The 27,031-nt window shown below is 34.9% G+C and overlaps 1 protein-coding gene across 1 annotated transcript in view; it reads right to left on the reverse strand.

Annotated features, from left to right (window-relative positions):
- Nucleotides 1-10,281: 10,281 nt before the first annotated feature.
- MS3_00009652 (uncharacterized protein) overlaps nucleotides 10,282-27,031 on the reverse strand; it is a 49,276-nt gene continuing 32,526 nt past the window's right edge. The window contains exons 10-14 of the mRNA XM_051218048.1: nucleotides 25,130-25,649; nucleotides 23,409-23,980; nucleotides 16,134-16,854; nucleotides 14,036-14,485; nucleotides 10,282-11,631 (exon numbers count right to left, since the gene is read on the reverse strand). Of these exons, the coding sequence (XP_051064481.1) occupies nucleotides 11,485-11,631; nucleotides 14,036-14,485; nucleotides 16,134-16,854; nucleotides 23,409-23,980; nucleotides 25,130-25,649 (2,410 nt within the window). The 3' untranslated portion in view covers nucleotides 10,282-11,484. The remainder of the gene's footprint in view (nucleotides 11,632-14,035; nucleotides 14,486-16,133; nucleotides 16,855-23,408; nucleotides 23,981-25,129; nucleotides 25,650-27,031) is intronic.

Genomic DNA, 27,031 nt, shown 5'->3' on the forward strand with positions numbered 1-27,031 from the left:
ATTTACATAGTTGAAATCACGAGTAATCAAGGTTGAACCATCATTGAAAACTTGAAAGCATTGGACGGCTGTTTTGTCTAAGGATGGGACTTCTCAGCAGTGGACATCGACAATCCTACACGTAGAACTCGAACGCAGTGTGGTGTATAGTACTTATATCGACATAAGTAGTATATTAACGATATTTAAGATTAGAATGTCTGGCAACAGAAGGTCAAGAAGGAAAGAACGGGAACAGAAAGCAGTTGTTATGAAAATGAAGAAAAAAAAATCAAATTTGAGATGATTGACTGATATTTATAAAAGGAACAGTCAAGTTTGAGATAATTGATTGACATTTTGTAAACGAAGAATTAACTGTATGGTTCTCAGATTTTACTAAGATGTTCTGTAATTTTGTTTTCAAATACCTTAACGTTGTTGGATGACGGCTCAGTAGTCTGGTGGTTAAGCGCTCGCGTGCGAGACTGATAGGTCCTGGATTCGAATCTCGCGAAGCGGGATCGTGGATGCGCACTGCTGGGGAGTAAAACGGAACAGCCATCCAGTGCTTCCGGATTTTCCATAGTGGTCTAGCTTCAAATGGCTCATGATCTCAACTACTAAAATAAAGATTTTGTAAGAGATAATGAATAATAATATGCCTTAACAAATTAACAAATTCTTCAGTATCGGTTTAGTTGTCGAGAGGTTAAGTGTTTGTTCACGAGACTGAAGGTCTTGGTGTAGTGAACGAGAACACCTGAGTGAGGACAATTGAATGTATCAGAAGGGTTTTTTATGTGAATATTATGGTAATTTTAATAGTTGAAATCATAAATCAATTGAAGCTAGATCACCATGGAAAATCTGGAAGTACTGAACAGCCGTTTGGTTCTATTATGGGACTTTTATGTGAGAGTGCTTATCCACGATCCCACCTCTCGAGTTTCGAATCCAAGACCTATCAGTCTCACGTGCGAACGCCTAATCACTACACCACTGAGTCAGTCAGCATCCACGAAATGAAGCGACACATCCATCATCATCATCAATGACTTACTATCTCACAACAGATCTTTAGTGTTACATTCATTGAAGTATTATCAAAATATAATTCATCAATCGATAAAATATTGTTTTCATCACATAGATATAATGAAATGATGCATACAAAAAAAAGTCATTTCCATTTCACTAGAATTGAATAATAAACTATTTTCTTTAAATAGTTTACCATGAAATTAGAGAGAAAAACAACTTGGTCAATTGGTTCACAAAATTGATCGATTCATGTTTTTCTCTCTTTTTTCTTTTTTGTCGTTTCCTTATTTTTTTGTTGTTTTAAAGAAGAAATTTATGCATAAACAATAGACACATTGTGTGTTGAACTACCTGATGATGAGCAGTTGAAAAATAAAAAAAAGAAGAAGTTTTCCTGTCACATAATTTATACAGATGAAACATAATAAGTTTAGAGTATTTATAATGTGTGCGTGTGTGTATGTGCATGTGCGTGTGTGTATGTGTATATATGAGTGCGGAGGGGGGGGGGAGGACAAACTTAATACTTTCATGATGAGTTATCCTTTTTTAACCAAACAAAAAACAATCTTTTTTCTTGTAAATCGATTGTTTATGATAAACAATATAAATTGAGAGAAAAAATATAAGAGAAAATATTTCACATATTTAATGAGTTTATCATAGATTTCTATGGGTTGGGGTTATGTTCCGATAAGTAGAATGAATGACAAGTGTTAGAAACTATTTCTAGTCTAATACTATACGCATATTTTTTTATTGTATAATTGTTATGTAAATAAACTATTCATATTCGTCTTCTTCTCATTATGAGCATTATTTTGACCTATGAACTATTATTATACGATTTACCATTCTTGACCTCAGAAGATAGTCAATATCATACAGAGTTAATATGATGGATTACACTGCAAAATCGTGCATGGAGGACAGTTGACAAAGTCGTTCAAAGTGAAGACCGGTGTTAGGCAAGGTTGTTTACTTTCATCCTTTCTCTTTCTCCTGGTGATCGACTGGATCATGAAGACGTCACCATCTGAGAGGAAGCATGGGATACAATGGACATCTAGGATGCAGTTGGACGATCTGGACTTCGCAGATGATCTGGCCCTTCTATCCCAAACACAACAACAAATGCAGGAGAAGACGAACAGTGTGGCAGCAGCCTCAGCAGCAGTACGTCTCAATATACACAAAGGGCAAAGCAAGATTCTCCGATACAACACAGCATGCACTAATCCAATCACAATTGATGGAGAAGATTTGGAAGATGTAAGAACCTTTACATATTTGGGCAGCATCATTGATGAACATGGTGGATCTGATGGAGATGTTAAAGCGCGGATCGGTAAAGTAAGAGCCGCATATTTACAACTGAGGAACATCTGGAACTCAAAACAACTGTCAACCAACACCAAGGTCAGGATTTTCAATACAAATTTCAGGACAGTTCTACTGTATGGGGCGGAGACCTGGAGAACTACGAAAGCCACCATCCAGAAGATACAGTTGTTTATTAACAGTTGTCTACGCAAAATACTTCGGATCCGTTGACCGGACACTATTAGTAACAACCTACTGTGGGGAAGAACAAAGCAGATCCCAGCAGAGGAAGAATTCAGGAAGAAGCGCTGGAAGTGGATAGGAAACACATTGGGGAAAGCACCCAACTGAATCACAAGACAAGCCCTCACATGGAATCCTCAAGGTCAAAGCAGGAGAAGAGGAAGACCAAAGAACACATTACGTCGGGAAATGGAAATAGACATGAGAAGAATGAACAAAAATTGGATGGAATTAGAAAAGAAGGCCCAGGACAGAGTGGGTTGGAGAATGCTGGTCTGCGGCCTATGCTCCATTAGGAGTAACAGGCGTAAGTAAGTAGGTAAGTACCATTCTTGAGTTATACCCTGTCTAACAATTACTACCTCCCTCCCTCACAGCCACATTTGGCTAATTCTTGTACAAATGTTGTTTCGTATTTTATTGGTACGTTGTGGTCTGTCTGATTGATATATAAGCCTAGTATGTTTGAAATAAATTATTCATATCGCAAAGGCTAGGATTGGTGTTTTGGACATAACTGGCTGGGCTAGGCGGTAAGCAGGACCAATAAGTACTCTAGACTACTCGCACGGGTTTTACGTGTCATTGGTCTGATCGATAATTCACTGTTCTCTAATTGGCGGTATCGTTACGTTGTACATTAACAGGGCACACAGGTCTCAAGTTATAACAGTTAACATGCTTGTATGTCCAGAAAACAACAACAATAATAACTAACTGGAATATAAATTATATAGTCTATATACTTTATTTAATTATTATTATGAGGGTTTGTGGGGCCCTTTATTTTGTCGTCATTTAAATTGGACGATGTTGTCAACGGGCTTACCACGTTGGTGGCTCAGGATCTGACTCCAATTAGATCATATAAAATGTTCGTTATTGAATGATCGCTGTCAAAATGTATATGTCACCTATCGACTTAAATCGTATTAGTCAATTACTTACTTAATTTACTTACGTCTGTTAATCCTCGTGGAGGAGCATAGGCCGCCTACCAGCACTCCCCATCCAACTCTGTCCTGGGCAATCCTTTCTTCTTATTATTAGTCAATAATGGAATTAAATAAGTCAAATAACGAGAATTGACTTTTGGATGCATATATTTTGTATATGAAGCGAATGAGAATAGAGCGAAGCAAGAGGACGCGCAGTGGAGATGGCGAGTAAGCCAACTCCATTTAACCAAGCGTTAATCAATATTCCTAGTCAGATAAAAATAAGTTACAGACATGTGATGAATAGTATAAGAAGTGTACACACACATATGAGCTCATATAGAAACAATCAAGATTAATAAGCAAATAATTAACAAAGCCAAAATATGACTCAAGTAGAATGAATAGATTAGTCCGTTCGAAAGCTAGAATAAGGTATATGGGCTTAATATAATAAGCGATACTACAAGTGGCTTGATTCAATATTATGTTCTTGGTACAATGTAGAATTCTCGGCACAAATTAATGCAACACGTTTCTGTTTGTTTACTTCTTGGTGGATCTCCAGGTAGACGTTAGCAGTTCAGGTGTCTACATCGGAATAATATATATTCTTTTTGATGTAGATTGTTGGCAATCACAATGTGGTGAGACTATAATTTATCGATGAACCAATCCGGTATAAGATAACAGGTCTTGGATTTTGGCGCGAAATTCACTCATTCATTCGCATAAAGTTTTGGCATTATAACTGGTGTCGATTCGTGATGAAAACCCTAAATCTAATTTCTAACCTTAATCATCAACTGTAAATCATAGTTTTAATTCCCCACACTGGTTTATAACCGTCATTCGGTCCTGGTTATTAGGTAGACACTCTCAAGGTCAGTTTAGCGTCGCTCAAAGGTCGTCGATAAATTATAGTCTCATCCATAATGTTTCTGATTGGGCTTTATTGTAACTTTTACAGAGAAATGTAGTAAACTTTTGACAAACGCATCTGAATAGGTTATGAGACTAATTGGCACAATGATGTGTTGAAACAAACAAGAAATCAGATAACTTGTTGGAAGGTCTAAATGACAGGAAACTGGTAGTCCAGATATTCAAGCAGGCCGTCTTCTGTAATTTTTTTTAAGGATCCAAATCGATTTTTCCGAGTCTTCAGATGGTTCTTTGTTAGGGTTGGGTATTTATAGTTAGGATTAGGATTTTCTTGACAAAATAATATCAACTATAGTAAAAATTCCCTTATAGTATTATGGATGACTGAATTTTATACAAAAATCTAAGGGGTGCTATCTGGTATGCTGTTATGGCATTTGAATGTATCGTAGTCAGTAATTACGATTCCGTTTTCGCTTATTTAGTCGTTTAATTGTAGATATTACAGAATTAATTGGAAGTATTTCTTTTGTTATGTTGTGATTTTTCTTCCGTGATACTTGACTGCCTTACAATTTACACGTTCGTAGCATAATGGAGTGGTAGTTTCTTAGTAGGAAACTTTACATTTCTCAGCAAAAATGACAGAACAAAATATACCCTCCATCATGGATTACAACAGTGTAAATAATAATTCCTGCTTCATTTTAGTTGATTACCAGGTGAAAGGTCAAAATCGTGAACGACAATGGAGTTTATCCTTACACCTACCCGTCATATTCGACATTTGAATTTGGCGCGAAAATCGAGTAACTGCATGTTCAATTCTAACTGGCTCATCTGTACAACGTGCTTTCACTGATAAAAGTCATTCATTGTCGAGCTGCGTGCAAAAAAAAAAAACACTCGAAAGTGGTCTTTTTTTATCGGATTCGATTGGCTTGTCATAGTATACTAACGCTCTTAACTAGAAAACGATCAATAGTTTGAATAGTGCACTATAACAAGTGTTACAATTAGACATTTTTCAATTGTTTAGTTAAAAATCCACATGTCTAAAGTTGTCTGACTTCTATGGTCTACACAAAAGTAACTGATCAATTGCAGTTCTAAATATCAATAGGAAAATCCAAACAACCAATAACTATATATGAATTAAAATTCATCCCGTTACAAAAGTTTGTGACCCTTTGGACTCAGCAGCTACGTGGATCACTCGTTGTGCATTTGAAACAAATGGTATTAGTTTCAAGTTCAGGACTGAACATCAACTTTGGTATATGTTGGGTATATCCAGCTATCAAGTCCCAAATGGGAGGAAACGATAAGCGTTCTGGATTTCACTGTTAATCATCATCTAACCCTACTTATTATACTTGTGACTTGAAATAATATCAAGGTAATCCGCATAGGATGAACATATACCAAAAGAGACTGATCAGTTACAGTTTTAAACATCAATGGAAAGATCCGAACAACTAATACAAAATACATAGTGTATACTTGTAAATCATTCTCCCATGCACTGTTAAATCGTGGATGCTCACTGCCACGGAGGAGTCCCTCAATAGGACAAGACGGTCTTCTAGTGCTTTCAGATTTTCCATGGTGGTCTGGCTTTAATTGACTCATGACCTCAACCTCAGCAGTGCACATCCACGACCTCGCCCCCTGCGAGATTCGAACCCAGGACCTACCGGTTTCGCGCCCGAGCACTTAACCACTAGACCACTGAGCCGGCATCCAACGGTGTTAATGTTTAACTTCAACTAATCCACGAAATTCAGCGACACATTCACCATTGTCTTCAGTGAGTTACTACCTCACAACAGACCTGGTTGAACTCCACTGGTCACTACTTCTCACTAGAACTCCAGGATATACCTCGTGAAGCCAGTCGCTAGTGAGCATATTTTTGATTAATTTCAGATGGGTTTTTGTGGAGATTGTAGTAATTTCAATGGTTAAGATCATGAGTCAATAGGACGAAACGGCCGTCCAGTGCTTCCAGGTTTTCCATGGTGGTCTAGCTTCAACTGACTCATGATCTTAACCATTGAAATTACTACAATCTCCACAAAAACCCATCTGATATTTAGGTATTTACCAAAATTATATGGGTATATCAAGAAACATGTACTTGAGTTTATTAAATGTCTCAATATTTCCTATCAGTCAGTTATATGTAGCGTCAAACTTGGCACATATATGTATCAATTTAAGTTGCCGTATCATATCAGAACAACAAGAAAAATGTTAGAGTAGTGGAAGTAGTAACAGTATCAACATGATAGTGTTATGACTCATAGTATCCCGGAGTGATAGTAATACAAGAATTTACTACACACAAGCCCTTAACCGGCTATTGAATCAGAAAACCAAGAGTGAAGATGTAAGTTTCTAGGGCTAAATGTATAAGCATTTGTATATGAATATGTATGTATCTACTCTTTAGAAAATGAAACTGTTTCTTGGCCAATAACACGTTTTTGTCATTAGATTTGCCATTGGCTAAATGTGGCCTCCTCATATAGAAAATTTTAATTGGGCCGATTGTATCAAATAGTGGAAAAGATAATACAATTCGAGAATGAAATACGAATTTGTGGAATGAAAAGTATTAAATGATTTTGAAAGTCATATTCTATGGGAAAACAACATTGCAAATATATCTATACCATTACAACTGATTTTGAGGCATCACACAACGTCTACAGTCACTGGTTACGATAATGGCAATGACCCCAATTAAGGGGTCTGCAGCTACCAACATGTTTCTATCCTAATGTCAGTAAATAAATAGACTAATGTTAAGTTTTGGTTTTACTTTCGCTAGCTTTCTTCCAATTTGCTTATGCACATGACACTTCAAGTTAGTCGGTGGATGGGTATATGCAATGTATATCACAATCTCCTCAGTCGATGAAATTTAGTACTTGGACATTCAATTTACCATCTTTACCCGGTACCCTGAATCAAACATCATCATAGTTCATTCGGTGGTTCCCATTTAAACGAAAAACGTTTACAAGACACTTATAATCAAATAGTAGTAACCTATGAATATCCACTATTTTTAAAGAAATATGGGGAGAACTATTGTTCACTATACTGATCCTCCGATCAGTAAACGGCTATCTTACTTACGCTATAAACTAACACAAGTTGACAGAATCTAACGGAGCTTTCTAAAGGATTATATATGGTTAATAAAGAAGGATTTATGGACATTATCAAATTCCATACTTTATGTCACAGACTGATAATAACTTAAGTGACACTGAAGACTTCAAAGAAATGTACACCCGTTTTTTCCTTGAACAGGATGATATAACAATACTTATCCACAATCTCGCCAAAGGCAATCGGATCCAAAAACTTTGACCTCGCTCGCAAACTACTGAGACGGAAGTCAGTGGTGTATAAGTCTACCTTCACGATTTGCGCAGAGATCTTCCATTGTCTTCGGTACGTACCTCCCTCATACACAACTGATTTAGCTTCACTGCTCATGGCTTCTCGCAAGAATCCCAGAAATTTCTTTTTAAAGCTAGTCATTAGTTAAGCATATGATAATTATCAGTAAGGAATTTATCGAGAATGTTGGATTAGACTCCCAGTTGTGGGATCGTAAGTGGCCAGTGTCACTAAAGATTCTCATACTAAGATGAAAAATCCATTTAATTCTTTCAGCTTTCAATTGTTGCCTAACATAGATCCGTCTGTAATTTGAATTAAATTCAACAATTTCCACGAACTTTTGATGATAATACAAAATAGAATTTAAAATGGAGATTTTCAGATCAAGCGGAACAGCTGTTACTTCCTAGTATGGGACTCAGCAATGTGTACAAATGACTTCGCATGTTGAAATCAAACTCACAGCCTTCGGTCTTGCCTGTAAACTCTTAACCCTTAAACCACTGAAATTGCTTAGCACTCTCGCGCGATATTAAGATCCTGGGTTCGGTTTCAGCGTGTGGGTTGTGAATGTGCACTGCTGAGGAGTTCCATATCAGGGCAAAAAGGCCAACCAGTACTTTCAGGTTTTCAATGTTGGTAACAATCGTGTACTGATAACTAATTTCAAGCCTGCGTTTGCATTACTTAATTTCTATTCTAGTTTTGCTATGTTTGAAGAGATTACGAGTTCACCTAATCTGTGAACGGAAAGAAGACTCAGTAACACAATGACCAAATCAGCTAACTATTCCGATGCGTTCCAACCCCGCTAACTGGAGAGAGAAGCACGAAAAACAACAACTAGCACAACTCAAGTGTATATATACAGCATAAAAATGTCGTTGGGAAACGTTAAAAATAGCATACTAAAAGAGACAATGAAATAATAGCGCTTAAAATCCTCCCAAGTGGGAAATGTAACATGAAAGTGAAAATGGGTGCTTTTGGCGCGAAAACAATAAATTCAGACTTTAAAATAGAATTACATAAATAAGGTATTTACCAAGTGAGTTCTGGGGATCTGTCATCCCCAACAAATCCCTACGTAATCGTACTTTTTATAATTAATCGATATTGTATGGTGTTGTCTTACTAATGGATGATGATCTTCAATAGAAAATATTGATATGAAGTGAATTTGATTCATCATTGTTTATTATTCAGTATAGATTTTTGGACAGAATTATGCAAAGCAATATGTAAAAATAAACCAATTGAGAAGAAGCATTTATTTGTTAATTTGTATTTTCAATTGAACTATTTATGTTACTACATTCTTACAAACTAGTTGTATATCTGAAGTTTCGTGACCTAATGTAAGTCTATTCTTCAGAGTAAATGAATAGTCGAAATAAATCAACACAAGTTACTTATTTACTTTGAAGAAGTGGCTTACACTAAGTTACGAAATGTTAGGAATACAATTCTTCTACTCATTGAGATATAGAAAAAAATATATTTCTTAGTAACTCCTTACTCAGCCTCTGAATCAGTAAGCCTCAACATACATAAAAGAAAAAGCAAGATCCTCAAATGCAACACAGAGAACACCAACCCAATCACACTTGATGGAGTAACTTTGGAAGATGTGGAATCCTTCAGGTAGCTGGGAAGCATCATCGATGGACAAGGAGCATCAGATTTAGACGTAATGGCTAGGATTGGCAAAGCAAAGATAGTATCCCTACAATTGAAGAACATATGGAACTCAAAACAACTGTCTGTCAGCCAATATCAAAGTCATAATCTTCAATACAAACGTCAAGACAGATCGTTCTACTGTACTGAGCTGAAATTTCGGGAACTACTATAACCATTATCAAAAAAGTACATGTATTTATAAACAACTGTCTACGTAAGATACTGAATATCCGTTGACCCGAAACTATCAGCAATAGCCTACTGTGGGAGAGAACAAACAAACTTCCAGATGAAGAAGAATTTAGGAAAAGACATTGTAATTGGATAGGACATACATTGAGAAAATCATCAAACTGCATCACGAGACAAGTCCTAACTTGGAATCCTGAAGGGAAGCGGAAAAGAGGTAGGTCAAAGAACACATTATTTCGGGAAATAGAAGGAGATATGAAAAGGATGAATAACAACTGCAAAGGATTGCCCAGGACAAGGTTGGATGAAGTGTGCTGGTGAGCGGCCTATGCTCCTCCACAAAGGGTAACAGACGCAAGTAAGTAACTCTCTACCCAATGCTCAATTTGTTTAAAACTATGAAGTCCAACTTTGGTATTGATATCTATAGTTGTCTATCAGCCAACAGCTGTAAAACAGATCAGGTTTCGTATTTAACCGGGTCAATCGACATGGAGAATTCACTTAGGAAAGTTGGAAAACCCTCATTTAAAACCAATGGTTTACATGAGCTCCACAATCCTGACGGAACAAATTGAGTATGAACCTATTATTGGTCACTGGCTACCATTACACTACATCTGACGTTGATCCACTGCCTTGTAGATCGGACTTTTAAGTCGAAGGTTCCGAATGTGGTCTGCTAAGAAAACCACCGGCTTCAGTTTGGACATCCGTGTAGAATCTTAGTCCTCACACATATCAAGTGAGATTTAAGTGGTACATATCGATTTGGTGCCTCCTTGTACCAATATTTATGTGTTAAAATAAATAAATAAAATGCAAATATAATCTTTAATGAATTAAAACAAATTCTCTTTAAACTTTGTTTAATATTCTATTTATCAATTGAATAAATGACAGGAAAAGATAAAGTCAATTCATTTTCAATTTTTTTTGATTAAACTGAGGAAATACATTTTTCTTTTTTTTTTAGAAAAAAAAACAAAAAAAAATGAGAAAAAAAATCAGTAACTGAAAAAGTGTGAGAGGAAAATGATTAATTATTAAAAGTTCTGTGCGCCATTTATGAGTATATAAAGATAAATGAGAAAAGAAATTGAAGGTAGACGAGGTGGGAGGGGAGGGGAGACAGAACGGACCATCTACCATCATTATTATTATTATTATTCCTATACAGATTTCATCCTATTTTTGTGGATAGGGGACCATATTAATATCAAGGGAAATAAAAAAATAAATAACAATATTAATAAAGACAAATGAAATTATGTAAGAAAATAAAAAACAGATAGGGGGGAGAGGGAGGGGAGCAGGGTAATAATTGAGATGCCTAATACACAAAATAAACGTAGTTAATAATAATAATAATAATAATAATAATAATAATAATAATAATAGTCAATACACTGGTGGATTTCTCTACATAAATGGAAAACATCCATCCATATAGAAAAAGATTCTATGAAGGCATAAAAGAAAGCAGGCAAATGTGAATGTATCTATTAGAGAATAATTAATAATAATGATTACTATGATTAAGTAGTAATAATAGTAGTATATAACTATTTACATCGGATTTATCTAGTTGAGGAAAAAAGGAGAAAATAATAAAAAGGCAAAAAAGGGTTCCTAGAAAAAAAAACTGTTAAAATGTGAAAAACGGTACACACAATGTGTATGTGTGTGTGATAACTGGGCTCGAACTGTTATGCTTGCCATCGGGATTAATGATTAGTGTTGTTCTAATTAATTGGTATTTATCTTGTGTAAGTGATTAATTTGAAAAATCATCAGACATTGTTTCTATTTCTTCTTTATTCAATAGTAAAACACTATGATCATTGTGACTTTCACTAAGTTCTGTTTCTGGTCCATCATGATCATCGTCATTATCATCATCATCGCTTAAATCAGCCTCTGCCTGTAAGAAAATAAAATATGGGGATAAACAATAATACACACAATTGACTGACTAACAAGTAGCGACCAGTGTCATGTTTGTCTAGTCTTGATCAACTTTTATCGATTAAGTTGTAATCTGGCTACTAGTCTAAATGGCTGGACATCGCACGGACAATGTTGGTGGTTGGACGTAGTCAACAGGAAACATTGCCCCATCTACGTTTTCTGCTAGTTGGCACTTGTCAACATGGCAATCCTGTAATCTTTAAGGAGCTAATGCTAATCATTGAATCGGAACCCGCGCTACCCAGCTTAGCTTCATAGTCCAAGACGGCTTAAATGGCTAATCGTTAGCATTTCAGATTGTGAAGCGGATTTAAATCCATCAAGTAACATTGGTCTCCTCAAAATTACAAATACACCTAGTTGTGACAGGGCCAATAAACATAAAACCTTGGTCAAGCTGGGGTTTGCTATCTACTGCATTCAACCACTTAATATTACAATAAAGTAATGTTGAAATATAAACATCTTTATCAAACGCAACAAGAACATTCACCACCTAGAAAAATTAGGGGATTGTCAATTAATGGAAAAATGAATTTATTGATCAATTTTGAAAACGCACAAAGTTACAGATACTTGTTTATCAACTTGTAGGAATTTTATGGTATATTCGTCACGTTGTTGATGTTATAAGGACTGATATTCGATCAATCTCTTTCAGGATATGTGCAACCTGAGCGGACTGTCTCGATACTGCCATTAAGTCATAAGCAGTTAATTAAAGATGGATAGTAGGAAGAAGTAGATCATTGAAATTCGGGATTAATAATTATTTACTTCTAACCAGACTGAAAAGTATAATACATTCGAAAGTTTTTTAGAGATAAGTTTAATTTGCATATAGCTTTTTTTCAAAGACTGATCTCATCTGCGGTCCCATTTAAAACCAATGAGAACTGGATAGCTAATTCGTCGGTAGTGTGTACCCACAACATTCACTAGAAACCGAATCCAAGACCTTCGCCTCTCAAAGCGAACGCTTATCCATTATAACTCCTAGCCCGGAGTCCGGATGTAAAATTCCAACTTCAATTATTTTGAGACACAGAGCGACATTCATCCAATGCTACTGGTGACATCTATTTCACATACTTGAACTTAACAACTTCTTACTAACACTTTAGAAACATCTTGAAGTAAGTCATTAGTGAGCTGACTATTATAACTTATTTGTAGGGGTTTTGTGGAGATCGATTTGATTCGAACTCCAGCGCAGCGATTCTAATGGTTATGTGTTTATTATGAAGCTTGAAGGTCTTGTATTCGATCTGTAGTGGGTTGTGGGTGCGGATTAAAGAGAAGTTTTATACCTGGACGAAACAATTGTCTGGTGGTTTCTGGTTTCCAATGATGGTCTACAGTAAGATCACTTCATTATGTAACCTGTGAAACTCAACAATCTAAACAGACAAACTCCCTATACTAAAAATGTTTATTTCAAAGAACGAAACGTTACCAAATGTCTCTTAACATTCATCCAAACAGATCAGATAGTTCAAAGTCTGTGCTCCACTTCTCAAGATTTAGTGAGCCAAATACTATTTTTAATACTTCAATAACTTGCCACTTAGTAAACGGAAGTACAGAGGTATAAATTTTATCATCAGTATAAGGGATTGGTGGAGATTTTTTAATGATATTCAGATTGCAAACCGAGCTAAGTTAAACAATCATTAAAAATCAGGTAGCATTGAATAATTGTTTGTCTTAATGTTGGAGACCTTAGATCCCCAGAACTCACTTGGGAAAGGACCTAATTTTGTAATTTTATTTAGAAAATTTGAATTTCTTTGTTTTCGCGCCAAAAGCGCTCTTGTCACCTTCATGTCGTATTTCCCACTGGGAAATATCTTAAATGCTATTGGTCCGTTGCGTCTTTTAGTATGCTATTTGGTAACTCTTCTCAAGGACGATTTTGTACTGCATATATACGTTTTGAATTGTGTTTGTTGTTGTCTCTCGTTTCTGGCTGATTTGCAGAATATACTTCCCCATTTCAAGTTTGGACTTCTTCCTCTACTTAGCGGGGTTGGGACGCATCAAATAGCTAGCTTACTGGTCTTTGGTCACCGAGTCTTTGTTTTCGTTTGCAGATTAAGTGAACTCATGATAGCTTCAACCCTAGCACTTAGTATCAGAATCCTCAGTGGCACTGGGTATTCATGACCTCATATCACAGGGGAGTGATAAAATATTCAGGACCTTCAGGTCATGTAGAAAGGTATTTAACCTTTAGACCATTAAACCAAGGAACATTCAAGCAGTTTACATACCAGACAAATGATAAATGTATACGATTTAAAAGTAGATGTACAATTATTTCTACATTTTCCATCTTTTCTCTAAAACAAACTTACCTCTGTTATACTGGATATTGTAGTACATGTAGATGTAATAAATACTTTTGGATTTGGTCCACATAATTGTGAATTTAAATTATTTTGCTCAATTGTAAATGATTGATCAGGTAAATAATGAAATATTGGACGAACTCGTTCAACTAATGGATTTTCTTCATTTGTTATATTATTATCATCATTAGAAATTATTAATCTACTACAACTTCCATTCAGAGAAGTGATGATAATAGGTGGTGGCAATGGAGAAGATGCTAAAGAGGCTGGATTCGGAGCAGAAATATCATCTGTTGTAAATTGAATAGGAATAGGTTGTTTTTGATACTGTTGTTGTTGTTGCTGTTGCTGTTGTTTTCTTAACCTACTGCATACACGTCGAACATGATATTCTTTATCACTTAAACTATCAATCATATGTGATTGTAGTTCATTGGCTAAATTCTCAATGCTCTATTAAAAGACATAGAGACAATCATAATTAAGATGAAGTTAATCTGAACTATATGACAGATAGATAGATAAACAGACAATAAATAGATAGGCAGAAAGATAGATAGATAATAGACAATTGGTGGACAAAAGTTGGTTTTATATCAGTACGATGATCCATTTCAAACAAAATGCTTCACAAAAGATGGAGTTGTTTGTGCAGATCGAGTGCTGTTCAGTCAATCAGTTATGTGCAACGTACGACCTAGCACATATGTGCATCGGCCCGAGTTGCCACACCACAATTGCGCACCTAGATAAAATTATCAAGGTAAATAGCAAACTACTGGTATTAGAAAAGACTAGTTACAGAAAGAAAAACATATGAGATTTAGGGACTCAGGATCAGCGGGAAGACAAGGAGTGAATGCATTGTGCCTTTACGAATGATTCTGAACCATATTATCCAAAGTCACTAACAATTTGTTACGATAATCGCGTGAACTCCAATCATGTAATCTGCACCTACCTCGATGGCTCACTCCACACAGTCAGTGACTTTAGGGCCTGATGCCATATTTTGGTTTGGGCGACCCTATATTTCATCCACTCTACTCTCAAACCAGACAACATCGCTCACTAATATAGGAGGTGGTTGGGCAAATACAGTACATGCCGCATCCATCTTATTCGATGAAGATACTCAGCGCCGTCGACCAATTTACTATCTTTACCGAGTACCTTATACCTAAGCTCAGCATTATGAATCACCGTGACAGAAATGACATACATCAACTTGTTCAGACCTGTTTTTGATTGATCAAATATTATTCTTGCATTGTTCCGTTGTACTATTTAAACTTGGATTAATTTAATTTGGTTATTTATTCTCTGAAGAAGTGACTTACACTAAGCCACGAAACGTCAGAAAAATTCAATTTTCTACTCATTGGGATATTACAAATATATTATTTTTATTTATAACAATCAACCCAATGCTCAATTTATTCGAAATTATCAAATCAAACCTTGGTAGTGACACCTATAAGCTCAGCATTGCTCACTTAGTGGTCGCAGTGTACACGGGCAACGCTTTAGAGACACCTGTGATCGGAAACTATTAAGCTAAGAATAGCCCATAGTATTCATCGCCATGAACTACACTTAATCGCTATGCTGGTAGGATATGGCAACTTGGAACGATGCAAGCATGTACTGGGTTCTACGTTCCGTTTGATTTGAGTGACTGACTGATAATTAGAGGGGAGAAAACTGCTGTGCGGTAAACTGATCTGTTGATTGGAAGATGGATGTCTCATCTACGTAACAAATGACACAACTTTCTGAATCTGTACCAGAAGTTCGTTAGACATCAACCCACTAGGGATAAGATTTTCAAGATAAGTGTTAAATCCCGTCACTTTTTATCATTAATTCATGGGTTGACATAGACCAGTTCGAAAGCAACATTTCACATTTAGGGTGAGAGAATCGCATCCTAAACATCCTTGAATAGTTTCTCAAGGAAATCAAAATACTTCGCATTCCGTCAGAGTTTATCCGAAGGACACTGTGGTATGCATGAGGCGTCAGGTTTGGCTCATGTCGCTGGCCCAAACAGAAAACGTGAAAACAATAAAGAAGAAAAGATAATCAACACAAAACTTACCATATGTGTGTGAGTTCCAATGGACGATGAGAGTGGTGATGATGAAGCAGAAAAAGATGTCGATCGATAATTTGAATTCAAATCCAACAAACTACTACTATTTCTTCTAGGTTGAGAGAAAGAATAGAGTCTTGAATGATGACGATGATGATAGTAACGAGAACGAAGTGGTCGAGATATTTGATCTGGCATTGTTGTACTAGAATTTTTTAAATATGACTCATTTATGGTAAAATTTCGTCGACCAGGATACTTTCTTAATTGGATATTTTCATTTTCCAGATTTTCTCTACTGTTGTTGTTATTATGCATAGGTAAATATGATGATGATGTTGTTGTGACAACGGATGACATATGAGTAGTTTGATTCAAGACAGAATTGTCATTATTATGGTCAACATGGATTTTATTACTATTCGAACGACGCGGTATCGTAGGAATTGATGCAGAGTATTTAGGTGAAACTGACGTCGGTAATGATAACAGTCCAAAGTCACTCTTATTATTATTATTATTATTATTATTATTATCCATTGATTTAATCATTTGACGTTTATGCCGAGATAAATCTTTACTTGGTGACCATAATGGGCTTACATGTTCAAGGAAAGGAAAACCAACAGTAGTGATTATTTTCAAATCTCCATCTTCTACCTTATTGTCTCTTAGAATTTTCAAATTTTGATCTTGTATCGTTTTATCAAGAGTAGAGTCTATATGACTGGAAAGAAAAGAAAATATTGAGAAAGAATTATACTGTACAAATATACAAACATATAATAAAAAGATATTAGAATTTTAAAAGGGGATGGGATTAGGCAAGTCCAGTCATAATTAACATAGAGCTTGGGATGTATATGTGTTTGCTTAACCTGATACACAGAAAAATATATCGAAATAATATAGTAGCAATGACGAAGAGAGGAAATGAACATTCGAAATATAGTTTTAAAAGACAATATGGAAACGTATGTACAAGCAAATGCTGTAGCCCAAGATCTAGAAGATAATGAGTGAATCTATTTATAAGATTGTAACTAATTCAGAATCATACTACTCAACATATTCAAACATTAGTTACAACAATCACATGGGCCGTAAACAGATGAGTCTTTCACTCCCAATATGGTTTCGATAAATATAAATTATATGGAGTCAATGATTTGATGGATTGATATTGTCTTGGTTTAACCACCCTTTCACTTTCTTCAAACTTACAGCTAGTAACCTTAATAATGAACGTTTTTACATTGATTATAAGTTATCAACCGTTAAAATTGAGGGTTGGGATTAATGATTAGTTTATATATATACTATAATTCAGAATATTCACACTGAACCCAAAATTAACAGAACAATGAAGCGAAATATCACTTCATATTTCTGATATTTATTAAAACTCATTCATAAGCCATTTGTTCCTTCAGGATACTGGAGCCCAACTATCATAGGTGGACTCTCCATGTCCACCAACCTGGTTAAATAGCCGGACATTTGCTTTTCGTACTCTCAATTTCGTAAACAACACCCGTAGTGCGAGAAAACAGTGAGTAGGAACTCCCTGGTAGTAGTTGTATGCACGTGGTTATATGAGAGCATTTTTCAAGGGAGAGCTGACTCTCCCCACTCTCGGCCATACCAGGGCATTTGGAGGTTGAGTAAACTTTAACTTTACCAATGTGTAAACATTAGTCTAAAAGCAACCGAATAAAACAATTACGAATTGTATAAAAATCTATCATAAAAATAAATTAACTACATAGTACTTTTCTTTGTCTTCACAAACGCATTATGTTCAATTCTTTAATTTGTTAAGGTTCTAACATGTTATTATTAATTTTTTAAAGCTACTTTCATTCTCTTGAACTTCGTCATTATTCTGTAATTACAGACTGATGACGTAGGCCCTACTGTACTAATGATAATCATCTATTTTTCTTCTTATATCAGTTTTAATGATAAAAACACCTTTAAATATGCCTCGAATCATATTATGCATTCTCACGTACAATCCGCATTCAGATCACATATTTCATGTAATTTATTTAACATATCGTGTTAAATTCACTGTGTGATTACGCAAGTCTTTAAAAAAAAAACAATCTTATGCATTTTAGTAATTAATTACGGGCAATTCTTTCTAGATATAACCGTAGAATAAAAGTATTTTCAGTTTGGAACAATACGTTTTTGTTATACGACAATACAATCCGTGAATGAGATCTCCATTTACTTCCACTAGATTAGATACTCGATTGATATCCTATACACAGATCAGGATCATTTTATACTAGACAAAAGATTCACAATCGAATATAGAGAACTAGAATATAAAGCTAGATAATACTTTATTTAAAACAATTACAAAATAGCCTACATTCAAAGTGTTTAGAGTAGATATCAATAGTAGGAAGGAAATTATATATTTAACAATCACTAGGCTCCTTCTCTTTCTCCTGGTGATCGACTGGATCATGAAGACGTCACCATCTGAGAGGAAGCATGGGATACAATGGACATCTAGGATGCAGTTGGACGATCTGGACTTCGCAGATGATCTGGCCCTTCTATCCCAAACACAACAACAAATGCAGGAGAAGACGAACAGTGTGGCAGCAGCCTCAGCAGCAGTACGTCTCAATATACACAAAGGGAAAAGCAAGATTCTCCGATACAACACAGCATGCACTAATCCAATCACAATTGATGGAGAAGATTTGGAAGATGTAAGAACCTTTACATATTTGGGCAGCATCATTGATGAACATGGTGGATCTGATGGAGATGTTAAAGCGCGGATCGGTAAAGTAAGAGCCGCATATTTACAACTGAGGAACATCTGGAACTCAAAACAACTGTCAACCAACACCAAGGTCAGGATTTTCAATACAAATGTCAAGACAGTTCTACTGTATGGGGCGGAGACCTGGAGAACTACGAAAGCCATCATCCAGAAGATACAGTTGTTTATTAACAGCTGTCTACGTAAAACACCTCGGATCCGTTGGCCATACACTGTCAGCAACAACCTACTGTGGGAGAGAATAAACCACATCCCAGCGGAGGAAGAAATTAGGAAGAAGTGCTGGAAGTGGATAGGACGCACAGTGAGGAAAGCACCCAAATGCATCACAAGGCAAACCCTCACATGGAATTCTCAAGGCCAAAGGAAAAGAGGATGACCAAAGAACACATTACGCCGAGAAATGGAAATAGACATGGGAAAAATGAACAAGAATTGGATGGAACCAGAAAGGAAAGCCCAGGACAGAGTGGGTTGGAGAATGCTGATCGGAGGCCTATGCTCCATTGGGAGTAACAGGCGTAAGTAAGTAAGTAAGTAAGTAAGTAAGTAAGTAAGTAAGTAAGTAAGTAAGTAAGTAAGTAAGTAAGTAAGTAATATGAGAGCATTTCGAGAGGGAGAGCGGTGTCTCCCCACTTGGTGAGTAATATTTCATAAATGAGAGGACGAAAAGCTAAGTAAGTAAGTAAGTAAGTAAGTAAGTAAGTAAGTAAGTAAGTAAGTAAGTAAGTAAGTAAGTAAGTAAGTAAGTAAGTAAGTAAGTAAGTAAGTAGTAAGTAAGTAAGTAAGTAAGTAAGTAAGTAAGTAGTAAGTAAGTAAGTAGTAAGTAAGTAAGTAAGTAAAGTAGTAAGTAAGTAAGTAAAGTAGTAAGTAAGTAAAGTAAGTAGTAGTAGTAAGTAAGTAGTAAGTAAGTAAGTAAGTAAGTAAGTAAGTAAGTAGTAGTAGTAAGTAAGTAAGTAAAGTAAGTAAGTAAGTAAGTAAGTAAGTATAGTAAGTAAGTAAGTAAGTAGTAAGTAAGTAAGTAAAGTAAGTAAAGTAGTAAGTAAGTAAGTAAGTAAGTAAGTAAGTAAGTAAGTAAGTAAGTAAGTAAGTAAGTAAGTAAGTAAGTAAGTAAGTAAGTGAAAGTAAGTAAGTAAGTGAAGTAGTAAGTAAGTAAGTAGTAGTAAGTAAGTAAGTAAGTAAGTAAGTAAGTAAGTAAGTAAGTAGTAAGTAGTAGTAGTAAGAGTAGTGTAGTGAGTAAGTAAGTAAGTAAGTAAGTAAGTAGTAGTAGTAAGTGAAGTAAGTAAGTAGTAAGTAGTAAGTAGTAAGTAAGTAAGTAAGTAAGTAAGTAAGTAAGTAAGTAAGTAAGTAAAGTAAGTAAGTAAGTAAGTAAGTAAGTAGTAGTAAGTAAGTAAGTAAGTAGAAGTAAGTAAGTAAGTAAGTAAGTAAGTAAGTAAGTAAGAGTAGTAAGTAAGTAGTAAGTAGTAAGTAAGTAAGTAAGTAAGTAAGTAAGTAAGTAAGTAAAGTAAGTAGTAAGTAAGTAAGTAAGTGTAAGTAGTAGTAAGTAAGTAAGTAAGTGGGTAAGTAAGTAAGTAAGTAAAGTAGTAAGTAAGTAGTGAAAGTAAGTAAGTAAAGTAAGTAAGTAAGTGAAGTAAGTGAAGTAAGTAAGTAAGTAAGTAAGTAAGTAAGTAAGTAAGTAAGTAAGTAAGTAAGTAGGTAAGTAAGTAAGTAAGTAAGTAAGTAAGTAAGTAGGTAAGTAAGTAAGTAAGTAAGTAAGTAAGCTCCTCCACGAGGTTAACAGGAGTGAGTAGGCAAGTCAGCTGACTATCGGTCTGTTTACACTCAACAGCTAATCACATATTACTTTTAAAATAAAGTTTATACTATCTTTTACTGGGTTTTAAATTTTGCGCAATATTCTATAAACGTCATCTTAAATATGATTGGTTGCTCGAAGGTCATCGTTATCCAATCTAGTTCTATCGTAGTTATCTATCTTTTACAAATATATACAATGTTCACATTCTTATTATCTTTTAATTATTGTGTAACAACATTAATTCTTGTTATCTATGCTAATGACGCAAAAAAGTTTCTATTTTTTGTTATTCATAGTCTATTTTATGTAGGTTAAACTAAATTTAAAAAAAAAATGATTGTAAAACTTTGTTAAATGTCATCGTTGGAAAGAAAAGAAAGGTTCTTTTGTTATTGTTGTTGTTGTCGCTGGATTGTTTTGTATTTTATTTAGTGATGTAATAGATTTCGGTAAAAGTATCCCTATGGTATCCTACAGTACAGGAATGAGATTTTTGAAAGAAAAAAAAACAACACAGCTGTTATGAATTTTCAACCAATCAGATAGCAACTTTAATCAATGGATTGTTTATGGAGAAAAAAAGACAACAGAATAATGTTATGTAACAAAGTATAGATAGATTGTACATAACATCTTTTACAAGTTGGTCTGTTATAGAAAGTTGAAAATGTAAAGACAAATAATTTCGTTGTTTTTATAGATATGGATTAGATAATTTGATAGAGTTTTATTCTCTGAGTTGGATGGTTTGTTTGTGGAGATTTCATTGTTTTTCTGATGTTGTTTCATGACCAAACCATTCAGATTAGAGAATAAAACTCTATCAAAATCATTCAGCTGAGCTAAAAATCTTCTCTACGATCTCAAAATATGGATTACATGATTTTTTCAAAAAGGTATAAGGGTCTAAATTGATTTCTAAGAGTTTCGATGTTGTTCTTGGTTAAAGTTAGGTATTTAAGATGAGGATTATGGGTTTCAGATTTAGAGTTTTCAACATGAACTCACATTACTAATAATATAAAATAGGCACACTGTAGCCAATATGGATGAATAGATTTCACTCAAAAATATAAGGGGTGTTATATCATTACTTCGTTCATAAAATATGATGGGATCAAGTTAAGATTTATTTCAGGTCGAGGAGGAGGAAGAGACTCCATCTTTCCTCTCCAAATGCTCTAATATGGTCTCGGGTAGACAGTCTTTACCACGGAAATTCAACTCATTGCCTTCTCTCGACGGGAGTATTATTTACGGTGTTGACAGAAAAAGAAATGAATATCCGGCACTTAAATCGGAGAGTCTTCCCCTAAGAAAACCATTTGTTTTGAATATGGGTACAGAGGCACTATTTCGGTTCACTCGCAAATTCCATGATTTGTGTGCCAACTTACGTCACCTTTGGCGAAGGCGAGATATCCGTCTATCAATAAAAGGACGAGTATACTGAGCGGCAGTCCGTTCTGTCTTACTTTACGGCAGCGAAACATGGCCTTTAAGAGTAGAAGACACCCGTAAGCTACTAGTATTTGACCACAGATGCTTTAGAAATATTGCTGGCGTCTGCTGGGATCACCGGGTAAGTAACAGTGAGGTTAAACGCAGGGTATTAGGGAATGATGGTAAATCAGTCGATGAGGTTGTGAATCTTCACCGACTGAGATGGTTGGGTCACGTGTTACGTATGCCTGAACACCGATTACCACGACGTGCAATGCTAACCGGTGTTGGAGATGGTTGGAAGAAGGTTAGGGGCGGTCAAAACAAAACCTGACATCAGTGTTTGAAGTCACTAACTTCTAGTCTGAGCCATGTTAGTAGATGCAGACTACTTGGTTGGGGTCCGCGTGACTGTCGTAACCAATGTTTGGAGACTCTTGGTGGCATGGCTCAGAATCGGTCACAATGGCGTCGGTGTATACACTCTCTGTCTTCTCTTAAACTAAGAGATTAAAATCGCTTCATATCTTTCTTTCTATGAACTAATTCTTTCTTCCTGTACTATATTCTTATTGAAATCTTTCTTTTATATATTACCACCTTTGAATTAACCACTTATATGAATCCGTTGTTCATCTTGTTGTGTTAATGAGGTATGGCAACTTGGACCGATGCATATATGTGCCTGGTCCTACGTTGTAGCTGACTGACTGACTGATGTATATTTTATTGTCCCTTTGCGCCAATGTTTATGTGTTTAGATAAGTAAATGAATATAAATATAGAGAGACAAAATCAAGCATTTGATACGAACGAAATCACTATTTTTACCCGATTATTATTATTATTATTATCATTACTATTTGAACATATCAATATTGATACAAAGGGGCACCGATTACATATACACCACACAAGTCACTTGAGTTATGTGTGGGCTGTGATACTATCCGGGTGTTTAGACCGAAACAGGTGGTTTCCTTAGGGAGCCCCATACCCGGAGCCTTCAACTTAAAGGTCTGACTCACAAGACAGTGTAATAACACCAAGAAATACAGTCCAATGCTAATCAGTGACCAATAATGAGTTCATATTTCATTTGTTGCCTTAGGATCCTAGAACCCATAGGTACCACATTAGTTTACAATCATGGTTTTTCAACTTTTCATCAATCAAATAATACAGAAGATAAATTCATATTCAATTATAAAACTTTTCAAAATTACATTACCTTTCATCATTTGAAGATATTTGTTGAGGTTGATAAGAATGTATAAAAGATTTATGAATTATATTTGCTTTAAAATAATCCCGTTCATTCATTACTTTCAATTGATGATAAATATGATTATTAGGGAATTCTTTAAAACTTGTTAAATATGATAATTGTGATGATTTATAATAATTGATTGTTGAAAATATTGATATACATGAAGAGAATTTTTTATTGATCAGAGGAAATTGATTTTTTAATGATTTAATAGTAGTATTATTATGATCATCATTATCAGTAGTATGATTATCTTTATCAGTAGTATTATTATTATCGTTATGAGTAGTATTGATATTAGTGTATTTTTCATTGATATTTTTTATTGATTGTAATTTTTTCAAGTAACATAATAAAGAATCTTGACTAATAGAACGTTTTAATCGATAATTGGTTGGATAATATTTCGATGTTAAATTATTATCATTTGATGATTGATGAACATTTATTGAATTGTTTGCAGGATTAAGCCAATTTATCACATTAACATGACATCCAGTCATTTTATCTTCTTTGGATTTTTCATTGTCAATCTAATGATGAACAACGACTAATTACAGTGAATAAAATATACATGTTCAGGAAGATATATATATATATATATATATATATATATATATATATATATATATAACTCATCAAGTATGTACTCGTGTACTCTACCTAGGGATACTATGGAGCTGCCCAAATAGAAGTCGATGGAGAGGGTTTGGAACCTGTAACCTCTGGATTCAATACTCCACATACATGAATAGTAATTAGTACAGGTATTTCTTAATAAAATAAAACATCATGTTGACCCGATCATTAGAAGTCTAACTTGAATTACTTATCTATAATCTAATATATAGCTTGTTTTTATATTGTTTTTTTCTTTCGAATCAATGGTTCCATCTTTTAATTTCTTCTGGGATAAGACGCAGATATCAATTTTTTTTGAATGAAATACTCGTTCAAGTGATCACTGTTATTATATATATTACAAAAGAGATGGAAAATGCTTTTAACGTTTAACAGTTCGGCAGGTTGTAGTAACCATCTTTTTTATTTGACAAGAACTGCTTTCATCAAGTGTTGATTATGAGTTTAAGTATTTCTGAAACTCCGTTACCCTATAATGTTGAGTTCATAAGTTTCGTGACGAATAACATGGTCACTTAGATATCTGATTGACGGACCTCTAATGTAAGAACCTGTTCGCATTAGAAATGACAAGATCTTACGAGTAATCCTTCATTTAAGTAGTAAGTAAGCGGGTTATGCTGAAGTGATAAGTATTAAGATATGATTTCAGTACATTTAGATAGTTGATAACAGTGGAATCCATGATGTACGTTTCGTCTTGATTGGGACTCATCAATTGGATGTACTTGTATCATAGTGTTGACAAGTAACCATCTTTCAACATACCTCTATTCAATGGCTTAAAAGTTAAACATTACCATTAGGAATGCAGAGTCCCTTTAGTCTAGCTCCTAGAAAGCTTGTGAATGTGTGCCGCTGAAGAGTTCGACATCAGGACGAAAAACTATCCAGTGCTTTCCGGTTCGCAATGATTGTGTAACTAAGATTCAGTTCGTATTTCATCAATGATTTCAAATATTATTGACTTTATCAGTAGAAATAATAATGACAAATAACACTTCTTATTTAGAAATAATAAGATTATTTTCTTTTCTTACCTTAATTGTTGTTTTTGATAAACCGGTTTTAAACAACATTTCATTATCATTTATCATTTTTTTCTTAGTTTCATTTATGGCTGGATTTAACATTACGTCGAATTGAATCTTGTCGGAATTATTGGTTGAATTATCGCTGTCCCTCAAATTAGAAGTAGTAGTAGTAGTGTATGTGGTGGTGATATCGGTTGTACGACTACAGGTAGTTTTCACGGTATCTTTTAACTGATGATGTACAGATTTTACTGATGAAGGTGAAGAAGTGACATCAGTCCGATGATCATGATGATTACAGAATGTTTGACTACCGTTATTGTTGTTTTTGTTGTGAATATCACTTATATGAGTGAAATTCGACCTTACCATAGTTTGTTCTGGTACATTTTGATGATGACCTCGTACGACTTGATTGTCAGTTGTTATTACAGAGTCATATGCTGGCGGTGGTGGAGGAGAAGGGACATTTACAAGTTGATGCAAACTATTTGTACTGGTAAATTGTTTTTTAGTATTATGTAGACTGGGAATAATGAAAAGAATGATAATAATCAATAAATAAATCTTATGCATACTACTAAATGATATTTATGAATAAATAAACTTATTAAATACATACTAGTAGATATGAGCCAATGATAAAATATATTTTGTATTGGTTGTTTATATCTTCTTATTGATGTTGAAGACTACATTTGATCAGTCCCTTATTGTCATATGTGCATACTTTGTGGATTGCCTTAAATCTCGACCCAGTAGTGTTATATCCGGTGAAGATTAAACTACAGGTAAATTCCAAGGACTATTCATGGACTAATATTCTATAAATATTCTTATTGTATAACTACGCAACAATTACACTATGGATATTTATATTCCTTTTATGATAAGCTTTATTTTGACCTATAATTTATTATTGTACGATTTACGGTCCTTAAGTTATGTTCAGTTTATTAACTACTGCCTCCTTCATTCACAGCCACTTTTTGGCTTATTTGTGTACAAATATTATTTCCTATTTTATGGTACGTTGCGGTCTGTATGATTGATATATAAACCAAGTATGCCTGAAATAAACGATCTGCTCTGATTCGGAAGCTGGTATTGTGTTCTGGACTCAAGTGGAAGGGCTCGTAGGACATAGGACCAATAAGGACGCTAAACTGCCCACACCGGTTGAACGTCATTGGTTGGCCTAGTGTGAAGATTCGTATAAGTCGTATTCGGATTGGTAGATAAGTCGTGTGATCGAAAAGTCAGACATCCAAGGCATAACAATTGGCGACGGGGATTTTGGCAAAAACAAAATAATTATACGACAAGTGGTGACTCAGATTTTGGAAATAAATTAGCTATTATAATTGCCGGTGTTTCTTTTGGAGTTAGTATTATTATTGGCAGTAAAAAAATGTCGATTTCCTTAGAACAGTTGCAGTTATTATTACAACAACAGCAGCAACAATATCAACAACAGCAGCAACAACTTCAACAACAGCAGCAGCAGATGTTAGCTTCTCAACAGAAACTCTTGGAAACACTTTTGGGGAAACTATCTATCCAACAAGAGATTCCAGAACATAAAAGTATTGAGTCATACCTTAATCCAGTTTCAGAATTTATATTTGATGCAGACAACGGTCACACTTTTGAAGCATGGTTTGGCAGAATTGAAGATATTTTCCGAGTTGAATTTGCTGCTATAGATGACGCAAAGAAAGTTCGGCTGCTATTACAAAAACTTGGTCCTAATGAGCATCAAAAGTATAAAAACCATATTCTGCCTAAACATCCGCGAGAAGTTAGTTTCGATGAAACTGTTAACATCCTAAATAAAATGTTTTGTGAACAGTCGTCTTTATTCCGTATCCGGTATAACTGTCTACAGCTGACTAAAGAGGCTGATGA

This window comes from Schistosoma haematobium, chromosome 7 (genome assembly GCF_000699445.3).
Source record: "Schistosoma haematobium chromosome 7, whole genome shotgun sequence".
NCBI lineage: Eukaryota > Metazoa > Platyhelminthes > Trematoda > Strigeidida > Schistosomatidae > Schistosoma > Schistosoma haematobium.